The following is a 16,509-nucleotide window of genomic DNA, read 5'->3' on the forward strand; positions in this document are numbered from 1 at the left end:
ACACTTAATAGATAGGTTCGAATCTTGGCTGGTTCAGCAGGGACCGGCTGAGATGAGCCATGTATGGGCAGGCTGAATGTACCCAAGTTGATTAATTGACCAACTTGGGTACAACCAGCCTGTTGGATTTTACAAGCTATTATTGCTAGCGGCTATTAAATCGGCCTGCGGCTATTAAAGTCGCCCGCAGTAATCACTGTGTTCCCCTGGTAGGGACAGCTTCTCCTGCCGGGAGAACATAATGGCTCTACAGGAGGGATTCCCACTTCAATACTGACTGCATTGATTGGGGAATCGAGCAATTTTCTTTCCTGCAACCCATAGTTGCAGGAAAGAAAATAGTTTTTTCTATGGCCAGCTTACAAATGTTACCATGCTTCATGTAATGTTTGTCTGCTCAGGTTTGCATGTGCTTCAGCCCATCGGATTTAAATTCTCTATGGCTTTAGCTGCAAGAAATCTTCAAATGTAGCAGTGTGATTGTGGACATTTTCCAGTTAACTTTGTGTCTTGTTCTTTATGTTTAGATCGGGAAGATCAGTCCATCCTTTGCACGTGAGTAGCAGTACCTTTTTTATATCTATGGATTTCATTGTTTGCGTAAAAAGTAATAGAAATGAAAAATAAGAAATAACAGTTTGGATTTCCCCTCACTTTGTGTTTTGGTGACGGTGGTCTCCAGGACAAATCAAGGATTAAAATGAATTCATACACATGACCAGCACATCCTTGTTAATCATCTTCATATGCTGACAAGTATATTGGCTCAAGGTTAGAAGTTGGAGGGACAATAGATATCCCATAGACAGATTGAGAGTCGTCTGCTTCCAAGTATGGCCATAACTGTTCATGTTAAGTCGATTTAATGATTGTTGGAAAATGTTTGCTTGATCAGTGTTGTAACCAGTAGGCTGCAGTGTTTATCAGTGTATTCTGACAATGGAGGAGTCCCTGCTGTCAGAATACAACAACACAGCAGGGAGGATTCCTCCATACACCCCACTTGTGTGGATGGAAGAATCCTTTTAACTGATCACTGTATAGCCAGCCTTAGCCATAGGTCTGTGGAACTTTCACTAAAAGGGGAAGTTTCACTTTTCTACCACCTCTCTTGATCCTTTTCAACTTTCACAAATTAATTTTTTTTTTTGGGGGGGTACCTAGTTCTGACAGGTACCCACTCCCACTTCTTCTTGGATCGCCTAGGTGATCTGAGCGGACGTTCAGTCCTCCCTTGTGCCCGTTGCCTTTTGCGATATGTCACAGGCCCCAGAAGGCTGCGGGATGATTCACAAAGCTCAGCGCAGCTTGCACTTGAGCAGTGGGAAGCCAGCCGTGAAGTTGCAAGGAGTCATAGCTGGCTTCCCATACTAAAGATGTCAGCACCAGGCCCCAAAGAACAATGAAGAACCGGCCTGGGTGAGGATGACACTGGATCCTTGGACAGGCAAGTGTCCTTTTATTAAAAGTCATCAGCTACAGTATTTGTAGCTGACTTTTAATTTTTTGTTTATAGGGTGAAGATCCTTTGACATTCACATGTAAATAGTGGCAAAAGCAGTTAAAAATTGCACATTGCGCCTGTATGCTAATTTGTACTATTTGCAGATGTTGTCCAATACTCCTATTTTTTAGGATCTACTTTGGTTTTATCTGTAGCATAGTAGTGCTTTTTTGCTATCAGTCCCTGAATCTGTCTGTGATGTGTCACTGGAAGCATCTTAATGCAAAACAGTTTTAGCTTAGGTAATTGGGCAAGGACTATTGTGGGCCCTGGGGTATGCCTGAATGCCAAAGGCCTCTGGGATGAATGATGTCACCATGACCACAGTGTGATGATGACAGTGGACATTTTTAAAAGCACATGGTCTCCAAGGAATCAATACTTAGTCATGGTTTTGACCATTGTATCCTCTGCAGTTAGGCCACTGACTCCCACTTACTCCAGAGACCACTGTGTGGTCATTGAAAGCTGGTGTATAAAAAGTCTACTCTACACATTTACCATAAAGCCAGCAGAGTCAAAATGAGTGCACAGTTCCAGAGGTTCCATGGTCAGTAATAATAAAGAAACCAGCACTGTTTAATGTAGGTGAAAGCATTTTATGCCTGGTTTTACAACATGTTCATCTAAGTATAAAATGCTTTCACCTGCATAATGGACTGTTGTCTTTTTATGTAAAATTCAAAGTTAGACACACAAGGAAATATTTCATAAGTCTCATCAAATGTATTATCAGCAGTGCAAAATAGGGGTCTTACAACTGGGTTAAATTTCAATGGACTGTCTGGAATGAGCTTGTCGAATTGACATTTATAGGTAAATGTTGAATTGACCATAGAAGTACCTTCTGTATGTGTCTAGCTTAATACATTGGGTAAAGAAAAGAATCACCCCTTTAAAATAATCACATTTTGTTGCTTTGCAGCTTGAAATAAAGACAGACACAGTTTTTGTTTTATCCAGAAATTTATAACAACCCCCCCACCCCCCCATTACAGGATGTTATCAGCTCCATGCTTTACTGTAGGAATGATGTTATTTGGACGGTGAGGTGTATTGAAGTTCCACCAAACATATTGTTTAGTGTTGAGGACAAATAATTAAATGTTGGTCTCATCTGACCATAACACCTTTTTCCATGTGGCCTCAGATGTGTTTTGGCAAATTCAGTCATGAATGCATGTGACTTTTATTGAGGAGTGGCTTTTTCTTGCAACCCTCCCGTACAATCCACATTTGTAGAGAATTTGTGATATTGTTGTCACATATTCCTGCAACTGCTTCAGAGTTGCTGTAGGCCTCTTGGTAGCCTCTTGGACCAGTTTCCTCTTGGCTCTTTCATCCAGTTTGGAGCAATGTCCTGATCCAGGGAGGGTCTGTGTTGTACCAAATACCTTCCACTTCTTAATAACAGACTTCACTGTGTTTCTAGGCATTGATAAAGCCTTTGAAGTTTTTTTGAATCCATCTCTTGCCTTTATCTCGGAGATCTTTTGACAGTACCTTGCCACCCATATATGATTGTTTGCTTCAGTTGCACTACAAGGGACTGAAATGCTCCAGAAAAGCTCTTTTCATGGTGAGCTAATCAAAATGACCACAGCTGATCACAGTTGTAAGTCAAGTGGCTTTGAGTGCAATTGACTAGGTGATTAGCTACACTGGATTTAATTTACAAGTCATATTTAGGAGGGTGTGATCCTTTTTTCCAACTCAGTGATTCTATTTTTTTATTTTTTTTTCTGTTGTATATTTCACTTGGATGTTATAAATTGCACTGAGTAATTACAGCTGGATAAAACAAAAACTGTGTCTGTGTTCATTTCAGGCTGCAAAGGAACAAAATGTGATTATTTGAAAGAGGGTGATTCTTTTCTATACCCACTGTAGTACTTTTGTTTTTACAACATTGATGGTGGGACATAGTGTGTGGACATATTCAACTGTGAATTTGTAACTATTTAGTACCAATCCACACATGTGCATTCCAGATATCAAGGTCCGGTTTCAGTGCGGATTGCAATCAGCGGTTCAGGGACGATTCAGGACCGGTTTTTCTGACACAGCTGTGAATTGTACTGTTCACAGGTTCAGGGCCAGTTTGGGTGCAGTTTTGCAAGGCTTTCTTTGGTTTTGGAGAGGAGGGGGGAGAGTAAACAGTGCTGAAACCTGATCCTGAACTGCAATCCTGTTCACAACTGATGACATGTAAGGTTTAGAAGCGGTTCCCATAGAAGTCAATAGCCTGTAATCTGCACCTGAACTGGAACGCACTACTCAGAAATCAGACAGGACTCTTTTTCAATCCACACTGAATCTGCAGTGCCAGTACACTGGACATACAGTATGTGAACAGTCACCATAGGAAGCAATGATATTTCAAATGTCATACGGATTGCATGCGGTTCGAACCGCATCCAATCCGCATGTTTATGAATCGGCACCTACACTAATCTGTGACAAGCTTAGTATTTTAGATCCTTAAAGAAGATCTATTACCAGAAGATAAAAACTTTTCCCCCCTTCCCGAGAATCCTGTGCACACAGCACTTGTCTCCATCAAGATCCAAACAATGGAAGTTAAATAATATAAATTTTTCTATTTTTCCATTGCAGTCCGAACCTCCACCCCCCAGAAACCTAAAAGTATTGGCGTTCCTGTTGGAGGTGCAGCCAGTAGGGAGCCCCATACCCTCTCCATTCTGCAACTCTCCATCTCCTCATTACTTTGGTTTAGTACAAACAGGGTCCAGACCTGCATTCTGCTATTCTTGGGAATGGAGAGAATGAAAACTGTCAGTTTGTGTTGTGAATGATTTCAGCTGGAAAAAAAGGCTTTCATTCACAAAAACACAAGCTAATGCAGGCCATAGATGGGTCATTTATCGGCCAAATTTTCATCCGCACGAAAAATCGGCCGATATTCACGCCGTTAGTGGGGCCAGCCCGTCGGCTGTTTTTCGTGGATCTTCTCATTTATTTTTATTGGTCATGCTGGAAATTGGTGGCAGCATCGGCAACGGGGCCGACTGATTTTTCGTTTATCGGCCGACAATTGGCCTGTCTATGGCCTGCATTAGGCCTCATGCACACAGGACGTCTTGCTGTCTCTCCTAGACACCTTTCCCCCTGGCAGCAGTGTTTTGTCAGAAAAAACACTTGATGCTTGAAAACATATGTAACATGTTTAGGAGCTTAGGCATTAATTCATTTCATTTGCCATAATAATAATTTAATCTGGGCATTGAAATGATTTCTCGCTCAAGCACTAAATGCGCCTAGTGTGCGCCTAGTGCTTAGGTGCGTTTAGGCGAGTTAACGGGTCAAGCATGGTTTGTCTGGCAAAACGCCACTGCTCCTGGACATGCTGGCAGTGAATTTTTTTTCTGCCTGTAAATGCCCCTGCCTCTAAACTCCTCTAAATGCCTGTGTGTGCATGGACATCTAGGCTAACATGCAGGGACGTTTACAGACAGAAAAAAAAGCCAGATGACCCTAGGAGCAGTCCCCATTCACCCCTAATGGAGGCTGTAAGTGGCAGGGACGATACACAGACATGGTCCTCTGTTGTCACTGTCAGGAAGCTGGTCCTGGGCAATGATGTGCAGCTCATGCTAAAGAGAGTGCATATAGGCAGGAGGTGGCTGAAACAGTATGGAGGAGATCAGTGGCACTGAGATGAAAAAAAAAGGAGCAAAATTTGTGAAAACAGTATCTTCTGGAAAAAAAAAAAACATGGCAACTAGTTATGATACTCAAAGCTTTAGCAAACTAAAAATCATCCAGTTGGAATTAGGATCTACTTTAAGAAAAATATTGAATGTAATGTCCTTATTAATGCTAGATATGACTACAATGTAGCATGTGAGAAATGAGGACACACTGCTTCAGTGCCACACATCTTATAGCAGATATTAAATCAAGATTTATGTTTGCAGTGGGGAATCGGGGGCAGGAAAAACAGAAAACACCAAGAAAGTCATCCAGTACCTGGCTCATGTGGCCTCATCACACAAGGGACGTAAAGAACACACTGCTCCAGTAAGTATTTGCTCTATCTGCTAATGGCAGCCTGTGCTCTTGTTACCGAATATACTATACAACAAAGTGCTCTACTGTATATTAACCTCATGAGCTTTTTTAAATATACCAATCGAGTGACAGATTGTTTTTATTTGCTCTTATATTAAAGCTAATTGTAAACATAAAAATAGATTTTGGGTTGATTGAAAATATAATTACATCCAGGACTGAAAATTCAGCACTGGGTGTAGCTGTGTGTTAGTGTACATAATAAAACCTTAAAGCAGTATTAAATCCTAAAACAAAAGCTTATTGAATTGCAGCTTACTAATTGGTTGATATGGTGGCTGCATTAGTTTTTTTTTCAGGCTTTTTTTCCTTTATTTTCCCAAGGTGATCTGGCTAGTAAGGCTTTTATTTTGCAACTTCCTTTAACAGACCAAGCTGTCCATCAAAAGTATCAGTTAGAAGATTGAGGCAAACCATTTAACACTGACAGAAGTGCTTAAAATGCTTGGCTTTTATTCATGTAAAACCTTTATCCCAAAAGGAAGTTAATAACTATTGCTGTAACTTCTTAAAAAGTGCTACAAGTGTGTCACTTATGTATCTAAATCTGCAAGCGCGCCTAGCACTCCCCTCTCCTCAGAATGACAATGCTGCTGTCCAAAGGTTGTCTCCATTACTCCTCCATTCAGAATGGAGACACCATAAGACAAAAAGTGTGTTGCTGTCCAAATCAGCAGGTGAAATTAAAGGAAAGAAAGTCTAAAAAAAAGAAACTAATGCAGCCACCACATCTAAAGATTGGTAAGCTTGAATATATATGATTTTTTTTATTCTTGGGTTTAATACTGCTTTAAGGCTGAATGTTTCAATGCTGATTGGTAGTTGCTGCAATTAATGATTTTAAAACAAAGATAATTTAAATACATTTTTTCATCATGTCTTAAAAAAGTTAATGTAACTCAAATGCAGTGTGCAGCATTATGGCTGCACAGAGAATTAAGCCAGAAGGCTGCATGTTATTCATGGAATGAAAGGCCAAGCGAAGCACATATCAATGCCTGCCAGCTGTACTGAACAAGAGATTATTGTTGGCCAAGCATGCTTAGATATCAGAAGTGTTATCAGGCAATTGGCATGAAATTATTGAATGTATGACCTGAATATGCCAGCAGCGCTTATTAATACTCAGTCTGGTTGTTGGGTATGTTAATGTTTCTACATATGGCTACTCCTAATACGATAGTTGTGAGAGAGTGAACTTGTGGACATCAATCTTTGTTCAACCTCATTAATTATGAAATTATCATTTTAAATTGTGTGGCAATTTTCCGATGCCAGAGTTCTAATTCATCTGGTTTGTTTTACCCAAAGTCCAGTATTTTGTCTGATTTGTGTTTATTTTTCTTATTAAATTGGTCACAAGTTTGGAGCTTGAAAATATGTCCAAAATAGCTACTGACTATTTATAAGTGAGCGTCTCTTTTAGCTCTGGGTACAGGATAATGTGGGTATTTCTGAGAAGTTATTCCCATCTTTTGAAGACATGAAGTGCCCATCAGGAGCTAGCTTCATCAACCTCCTATGTGTCTCTGCTGCCTCCGCCTGTCAGATTTACATGTGAGCCTCCATGACCTGAAAAGTCGAGTTTTCTTACATTCATAGCAGCATGGTCAGGAAACTGGCATGTTTTTTTCTGCAGCAAAACTTGACAGGTTAGGAAAACTTTACATTTCAGGTGTCATTTCAGGAAGGGTTAGAACTCTGTTTTTGCCTTCCTGGGCTTGTGAGAGCTGCTCCGTTTTTCTTGTTACAAAAACAGAATGTTAAGGAAAAGATCCTCAATGGGGTCACAGACATAAAAAAAACTCCACATTTGTAAGCAGATAACGGAAACTTCAAACTAGACCAATAGCTCTGGTGAGGTGTCTCCCACACCTCAAAGCTTCCCTCTATGGGAAACCAACAGTGGCTCAAGCCGTAGAAATACAGAAAGGAGTGGCAGGCCAAAATCAGATGATAGAGTCCAAGATAATTTTAATTGTTGGTAAGAAAATAAGTCATGAAAATAGCCAACAAGCCTCCATTGCTGCTCAGCAACTGCTGTCAAGTTGTCACTCCATCTGGGGAATTCAGTACTGGTTCTAAGGTAGACCTGTGAAGTCACTGTTTCTGCTGAGTCCATCCAAGTTTTATCCTGTTTTGAGCCTTGAACAAGGAGAGTGGTGATGCTCCCAAAATGTGTTGGCTGATTTTATGTTACTTTTTGTGCCAATTACAATTATCTTGGACTCTTTTATCCAGTTTTGGTCTGCACTTCTTTCTTTATTTCTATGGTTAGATATATAATTTAATGAAGATCCCATTTAAAGTATTAGTCCACCTAAAACTAGAAATTGGGTAGGTTATGGAGAGCTGAATCACCCACTGGTTTCTTTTGTGCCTTGGAATATTGGAGTATTGGTGTTTTACACCTGTTTCAATATTTGATATCATCAATACATTATATATATTTATACATATATATATATATATATATATATATATATATATTTGTGCTCAAATGTTTGCATATCCTGGTAGAAATCATGATATTTTGGCATTTATATTGAAAATATGACTGATCGGGCAAAAAAACTGTCTTTTATTTAGGGATAAGAATCATATGAAGCCTTTTATTATTACATAGTTGTTTGGATCCTTTTTAAATCATAATGATAACAGAAATCACCCAAATGGCCCTGCTCAAGCATGTACATACCCTGGATTTATTTCTTACATCTGTGGCTTTTTAAAGTATAATTGGTGTCTGTGTAGAAATAGTCAATGAGTTTGTTAGCTCTCACATGGATGCATTGTGCAGGTTAGATACTGAGCCATGAGGAACAGAAAAAACTGTCAAAATTCCTGCATAACAAGGTAATGAAACTTTATAAAGATGGAAAAGGATATAAAAAGATATCCAATGCCTTCAATATTCCAGTCAATACTGTTCAATCACTTATTAAGAAGCGGATAATTCAGGAATCTCTCGATACCAAGGCAAGATCAGGTAGGCTAAGAATGATTGCAGCCACAACTGCCAGAAGAATTGTTAGGGATACAAAGAAAAACCCACAGGTAATCTCGGGAGAAATACAGGCTACATAAAAATGAACTGCATGGTAGATTTGCTAGAAAGAAGTCTTTACTGTATCAATGCCACAGAAAACACCAACGCCCAACAACACCTTGACACACCTCACAGCTTCTGGCACACTGTAATGTGGAGTGACAGGACCAAAATAGAGCTTCATGGTCACTATTGTAAGCTCCATGTTTGGAGGAGGTCAACAAGCGACAAGAATACCAATTCCACTGTGAAGCATGCAGACTTTTGAACAGGGGCCATTTAATTTGTTTACTTGTTGCCATGTTTTGTTTTCTGATTAGGTTATTCTGTTATGACCAATAGTTGAATATGAATCCCATAAGAAATAAAAGAAACTAGTTTTGCCTGTTCAACCGTGTTTTCTTTAAAATGGTACAGACTGTATATTTCCAATTCTCCAAGGGTATTCAAACTTTTTTCACAGCTGTAAATAAAGATATGTATAATCATAGAGGAAGAATGATATTTTGCTGCAACAGCTGGGCCCAACTTTTAGGATATAATTTAGATGTGGGTGATCTGTCTTTTCAACAGGTGGGCTGACACTCTAAGGCTTGGTTCACATCTGTGCGGGTGTTGCCGCTGCGGGACCCACACAAATACCTGCAGCCGCACCACCCACACAGAGGAATGCTGGACCCGCAGGCGGGTACCATTCATTCTAATGGCACGCCACCCGCACTGGAAATCGCAACCGTACTGGGAACTTCTAACCTCTGTGTCCTGGGGCATGGGAGTCCATTCAAAGGGATGGGCTCTTGTGCCCGCGCAAATTGTGGCCCGCACAGCCGTGCATAGGTGAACCTGGCCTGAGGGCGGTCTCTTGATCAATGTGTTCACCCAACATTCACACACCATTAACCCAAGATTCATACACCACCCTTGACTGAATTTAAAATGTTGCATAATACTGGGTGAACGTTTTGTGAATCATGGGTAAAAAAGGTGGATACCTTAAGTGTTATTAACATTTTGAAAATAGTAACAATATCACACCATTCATTGTGACATCATTTAACTGGAATAAATGTATGATCTTTATGTTGATTCAGTAAAAGGTATACCAGCCATAGAATCCAGTTTTCCCTGGGAACAGTCCCGCCACTGGAACTGCAGACAGAAAAAAATGAAAACATCTGAGGTGTAAACAGTAATTATACTTTTTTACAATGTCTGCACGTATTACAGTGGGATCACACATGTTGCATGAGATTTGTAATGGAAACACTACAATGTCTGTCTCTTGAGTAGGCACAGAAGCAGCACTCTTGTAGTTAGGAGAGGCCCAAGTGTTGGGAGCAGCATATTCGGCTGCAGTGCAATACTGGCTTCTCTGCCAGCGGAGAACCCTGTCGTTTCTGATCACTAACTATCTTTCTTGATTATTTTGTGCACTTACTAATATCAGATGGAATCTTTCAAATCTATTAAACACCAGGCAAGTTGACTTTGTGTGCATCCTGCATGGGTTTTTTAATGCATGCTACTAGCACAGTAGTCCCACACATTTATAGTAAATGTCATGTGATCATTTCAAAGATGAACTGTCTCTGGAAGACTAATTCCTCCAAAACCAATGAGGTCTCAACTTCTTAGATCTCTCAGAGACTGCACTGGGAAGTTTTCCCACAGAGTTCATATGTTTTCCAAAATGGAAAATAAACAGAAATTCAAGTAATCAGGGTCAGATTGTTTCACAATGGTGGCTGTGGTTAGGCACAGTTGATAGTTTAGTTGCAGAAATTTTTCTCTTGGATTCCTTGAGAAAAATATGAAACAAATGAACAATTTGTTTTGCCTAGTAGTTAATAATTATCAGTTTCCATTTAGGACTTCAGATTTTCCATACAAGTCTATGGAAAAGCACAATCTGCTCAACGCAGGTCAGAAGGAGGTCAAATGTACCTGTCAATGAATTCTGAAGGATCTCAGAACCATTTCAAACTGATGACATCGGCACAGGGGCGGACTGACAACTCATGAGGCCCCCGGGCAATAGGGGATCATGGGGCCCCTGTGTCCTTGCCCAAACTCAAAAAAGCCTATGAAAAAGGTACCAGGGGCATCTCATGGGGCCCCCTACTGACCCTGGGCCCTCGGGCAGTGCCCGAGTTTCCAAATGGTCAGTCCGCCCCTGCATCGGCACAAGCCCATAGTCTTTCAACACAGGCCCTTAACAGGATCCACTGCATATTGGATCTAGACTGTATGCCAAGATGGCTTTGAGCGGTCAGAAATATTTATGAGTCACAATTTTTTATACACGGTAAACTGTGATGAATCATAAGAGTGCAATAGACAGCATCCTTATTTTTAGGAGTAGTGTACTGACTAAACATGGGTTTTAATATGCTATCTAGAAATGAACATTCTATCATTATGTTAAATATGTGGACCATGTTTTTCCAGCAGCTCCTTTGAAATCTGTTGAATTATGTTTGCATTCATGGAACTTAACTAAAAAGCTAGATAGACTACATTAGTTGCGGTGACTAGCTACAAAATAGAACTGGTAAACCCTATGGTATTATGGGTTTCTGTATAATTGGTTCCTGAATGTCTTACTTTTGCAGCTGACTTACTCCTGTGTTTTTGGTCATTGTGTTTGATTTAGGTGATGGGCCCCTGCTGTGACATTCTTCTCTACAATTTCTCAATACAATTCTTTACTGAATTGTTACCTCTGCAAAAGATAGCCATGCAGACCCTGGGGCAGCAAAGCAGGCTGCTCCATCCACTATGTTTCACAGTTGGGATGAACTTTAGGTGTTCATAGGCTATATTTTTTCCTGTTAACATAGCATTTGTGGAACATCCAGGTGATCTGAGCTTTAACATGCAGCAATGTCTTTTGGAGAGCAGTGATTTCTTCTCTGGTGCTTCTCTATGAACACCATTCACGTTCAGTGATTTTCCTATAGTGAATACATAGAGATTTTAGCAAGTTGGAGAAATTTTTGCATGTACTTTGCTGTTACCATGGGGTTCTTCATCTGCTCTTTTAACATTGTGCATTGCACTCTCGCTGTGACCTTTGCTAAGTACTGTTTCCTAACAGTGTTGTATTTCCTCCATTTGTTGACTATGTCTTATTGTGGATTGATGAATATCCAGACCTTTAGAATGGCTTTTGTAGGCTTTTCCTGCTTTATACTTTTTTTCTATTTGGGCACTGTTCACATGAGAAAATCCTTCTCAAACAGAGCAGTTAACAAACTTTGTGTGCCTATTGTATAGCTATGGCCATACACTATTAGATTTCTTTCATTCTGACAGCCAACAGTCACAACTGACAGAGTACTCAAACTACGGCTTCAAAATCCTACGGCTGCCTTTGACAAAAGTCAGTCACCACGGCCAGCAGGGAGTTGATCAAAAAATGGCTGAAATTTGCACAATGTATGGCCAGTTCAAAGCATAGAAAACCACATCTGTGATTTAGCTTAGTTTTTCAAAGACCTTGATTTTTAAAGACATTTTACAGCATAGATGATTTGCTACAACATAGCACTGCCTATCGTCTGTTTGGTCACTGGAGCCCATGAAAATCCTTGGAGGATATTGACTTTCTGGAAATCTTTATTTTCGTAGGGCTTGGCAAGTCTGTCCCAACAACAGTAAGTGATAGGATATCTCTCTTTTGAGTACACAGACAGCAACAAAGGCACATTTAATTAGTATAGTGGGAAGGAGTTGCTTTCTATGTCTTCCTGTCACACCAGCACCTTCTCATTTCTTGTCCTGTGTCACTGGGATAGGCAGTAAGGAACTAGAATCATAGCCAAAAATACTGGCACCCCTGCATTTCTGTCAGATAATGCACCACGTTGCCCAGAAAATTGTTGCAATTACAAATGTTTAGACATTCTCGTGTTTATTTCTTTTGTTTATATTGGTGTGACACAAAAAGTGGAGAAGAAAAAGCCAAATATGACACATTCCATGCAAAACACCAAAAATGGACTGGACAAAATTTCTGACACCTTCTCAAAATTGTAAGAAATAATTGCATTCCAAGATTGTTATGCTCCTGTAATTTTTAATTAAACTCACCTGTATCAATTAACAGGTACTGACAATATAGAAATCACACAGGCAACCAGTTCAAATGGTGAAAATTGACTCAACCTTTCTGTTGTATGTCTCTGCGTGCCACATGCAGCATGCAAAAGAGAAAGAGCAGCAAAGAATTGTCTGAGGATTTGAGAACACAAATTGTGGAAAAACATGGACAATCTGAAGGTTACAAGTCCATCTCCAGAGATCTTAATATTCCTGTGTCCACTGTGCACAACATTGTCAAGAAGTTTACAGCCCATGACACTGTCGCTAATCTCCCTGGACATGGACGAAAGAGAAAAATTGATCAAAAATTGCAATGAAGGATTGTTTGAATGGTGGAAAAAGGACCTCGATCAACTTCCAGACAAATTCAAGCTGTCCAGATTGGAGTTTACCAAAACTTACCTGAGGAAGCCAAAATCCTTTTGGGAGAATGTGCTGTGGACAGACGAAAGAAAATTACAGCTTTTTGGTAAATCACATTCTACTGTTTTCAGAAAAAGCAATGAGGCCTTTAAAGAAAAAAATACAGTCCTTACAGTCTAACATGGTGGAGGTTCACTGATGTTTTGGGTTTGTTTTGCTGCTTCAGACACTGGATGTCTTGAGTTGGGTCTCCGTCAGAGGTCATGGTTTTTACACCAGGACAATGACACAAAACACATGTCAAAAAGCACCCGGGAAATGGTTTACGACAAAGCGCTGGAGAGTACTGAACTGGCCAAGCAATGAGTCCAGATCTCAATCCCACATAGCACCTGTGGCTGGATCTCAAAACAGCAGTTGAGAAAAGGAAACCTTCCAATCTGAGAGACCTGGAGCAGTTGGCGAAAGAAGGGTGGTCCAAAATTCCAGTAGAGAGGTGTAAGAAACTCATTGATGGCTACAAGGGGCGTGCTACCAAATATTAAATTGAGGGTGCCAATAATTTTATCCAGTCCATATTTTGGGTTTTGTGTGGAATGTGTGAGATTTGGCTTTTTGTTTCCCCACTTTTTTATGTTGTACCAATATAAACAAAATAAATAAACATGAGAATGCCTAAACATTTGTAACTGCAACAATTTTCTGGGCAAAGTTCTGCATTATCTGAATGCAGGGGTGCCGATATTTTTTACCATGACTGTACCTCCCCCTCCCCAACACAGCAATAAAAACTTGACAGAAGTTTTGACTTACCCCCGTTATCTTTCCTCTTATGACTCTTATCTACCTCTGGCAGGAGTTGGACTAAATTAGACTTTTCAACCAGGGCTTTCTAGGGGTTCCATATGCAACCTTTTCCTCTCAGATGAGCAACAAAAGACAGCAATGATCTCTTCAGCTATCTATACGTTACAAATGTAAGGAGCATTCTTCCCAGTGACCAGCACACTAATGTACTGTGAGCTGTAGATATAATAGTTATTAGTGGGGGTTCCATGAGCCCAGAAACTTATTTCAAGGGTTCCTCCATATTAAAACAGTTGAGAAAGGTTGGGCTTAATATTCAAACCTTATATAAGATATGTGAAGAACTTAGTAGGTGATTCAGCCCATCATATTCCACCTACTGATGCAGTATAATGTTTGGCGGGACTTTTATTTTACGTACAAGGCATTGCTGACACATGTAATTCCTATAAAGAATTATAGCCTGGGGGTTAGCTACACGTCCATTTGAATGGTTATTGCCATTATTATTAGTGACAGACACAGTTTGTGTTACATATTACCTCTTAACTACTAGAGAGCGAGGTGTAATTGCAATGACATTAGCTATTTTTAGTGACATATGGAAGCAGGTGCAAGAAAAGCAATACTATATAGATTTATTACTTTTCTAGTACAACTTTGGATTCAGCTTTCTGTACATTAAATACTGACAATGATAAAGGAAATTAAATGTGTGCATGCATGCATTAGCAAGCATTAGGACCTCTGCATAGATCAGCTTTCCTAAATGCAGTATATTTAGTTGCATGAGGCATGAGTTTAAACTGAGGTTCTGCTGTTCTCAGATCACGTGTCAGAATAAGAGTAAATGTGGTTGCTATTTAGAGCAACATGTTAGTTGCCCCCAACCTGATACCTCTCCGTTCAACACATTCAGATGATGGTCACACAGTCTGTGACTCAAAATGACTAATTAAAGTGGTTGTAAACCCAATGTTGGTCAAATGCTGAATACTGTCATCCATAAATACCTTTGAGTGCTCTGTGTCTGATCGCCTCTTTGTAAAATTTTTCTGTTACTCCATTTTTGAGATGTAGCCCTCCAAAGTTGTTCCTCTCTGTGGGAATGGCGTCAGTCCGGAGCTTGGGTGGTGTAGTAGTGATGTCAGCAGAATCCCCTCTCTGCTCTACATGCCCTCATCCCCGACATAGTGGTGCACACTGTGGAAGTGGTGCCTACGCCCCCTGACAAATCCTGTCCAATCAGACACCTAGATCTGCGCAACCTGACTTCCTCCCCTTCTTGTGCTAGTGCATGAGAAGTATTATGTAGGTTGTCAATCAAAGGAAAGGGAGCATGGTATTTTTATAGCCTGTGACGGTTTTGTTCAATGAGGGACAAACTAGAAAATAGCAGAAGAGTGTCGGGTGCTTTTCCAGGCAGACTGGGGGTGTATGCATTGTCCTGCTGTGCAGATTATGGAATGTGATTATCTAAATTTATATTTTTTGGGTTTACACTTTAAGACTTTGTTTCAATGCTGCTGCGATAGGCAAGGTGGAGGTGCAGAGCTGGAATTTTGGGAATCGATTGACCATTTGTTTAGCAATCCTTTGCATTGCCAATGCAGTGCAAAACAACAGGTTTACAATAATGCCCCCTTTTCCCCTACCCGGTAGGACATACCAGTAGAGCATACTTTTCTCTCTTGATACTTCATTTAGTTACTGGGTATAAAGAAAGTACCAGGTACCTACAAATATGGGCTGAAATGTGAATGTAGCATGCGATTTCTAAGTTCTGACTGGAGCAACTCAAAGCCTACACATGGCAGTCTTTCTTCTCCCCCAAGCTGAATGGAGTGACAGGTGAGTGAAGGAAAGGAACGTGCATCTGGTGAGTCTACAACTGTAAGGAACCCTTAAATAGGAAACACTATAGGGTACAACAGATCTTATCAGAAACGTCTATCAGTTCACTTTGTTTAACCAACATACTAGGATCCCTTCAATATAACTGTGGTACCAATTGATTCTGATAAGAAACATGCATGCTTGTGTGTTGGGTCAGCTGGTGTCTGCAGACACTACCTAGATGACTGATCTTTTGTTAGGAATTGATTGGCTAGGTTGCACTTTCTTAGCTAATTCATAAGGCGTTCAGAGTTGAAGTGTATACTTAGGGGATAAGCATGTACACCTGGTTGACACAATCATACATATTTGTGCTAGTCCCTTCATCATTTTATAAAACAGCCAATCAATGGTACAACCACCATCTGTCTATTTTTATTTGTAACTTACTGTTTACTCATCAGTTTTCTGTTTTGGTGTTTTTCATTTCCTCAAAAAGCATTATTATTTGTTTTTTTATTTTTATTTTATTTACATTATTCATTTCATTAATTGCTTATTATTTCCATTTCTTTTTTTTCTGTCATTAACATTTGTGTTATCTATGTTTCTTTTTTTTACGTACTGTTTGTGTTTTGACCCAGAACTCCAGTACCATGTCATATGTGAGTAACCCATTTTGTTTTATTTTATTTCATTGTTACATTTGTTTATATTTTTGTATACGGTAACTATATATATATATATATATTAT

At 39.9% G+C, this 16,509-nt stretch overlaps 1 protein-coding gene across 7 annotated transcripts in view; it reads left to right on the top strand.

Annotated features, from left to right (window-relative positions):
- The window catches only part of LOC149461278 (myosin-10-like), a 293,209-nt gene that overhangs the window by 186,503 nt on the left and 90,197 nt on the right, over positions 1 to 16,509 (top strand). For 5 of the 7 annotated variants that reach the window (XM_089678625.1, XM_089678626.1, XM_089678624.1 and 2 more), the window contains exons 4-6: positions 528 to 555; positions 5,443 to 5,545; positions 16,400 to 16,420. In XM_089678625.1, coding sequence (XP_089534751.1) covers positions 528 to 555; positions 5,443 to 5,545; positions 16,400 to 16,420 — 152 coding nt within the window. The remainder of the gene's footprint in view (positions 1 to 527; positions 556 to 5,442; positions 5,546 to 16,399; positions 16,421 to 16,509) is intronic. The other 2 variants (XM_089678627.1, XM_089678631.1) reach the window with 1 other exon arrangement.

Source organism: Staurois parvus, unplaced genomic scaffold (genome assembly GCF_062004578.1).
Source record: "Staurois parvus isolate SC_StPar_1 unplaced genomic scaffold, SC_StPar_1.0 ptg000207l, whole genome shotgun sequence".
In the NCBI taxonomy this organism is placed as follows: Eukaryota; Metazoa; Chordata; class Amphibia; order Anura; family Ranidae; genus Staurois; species Staurois parvus.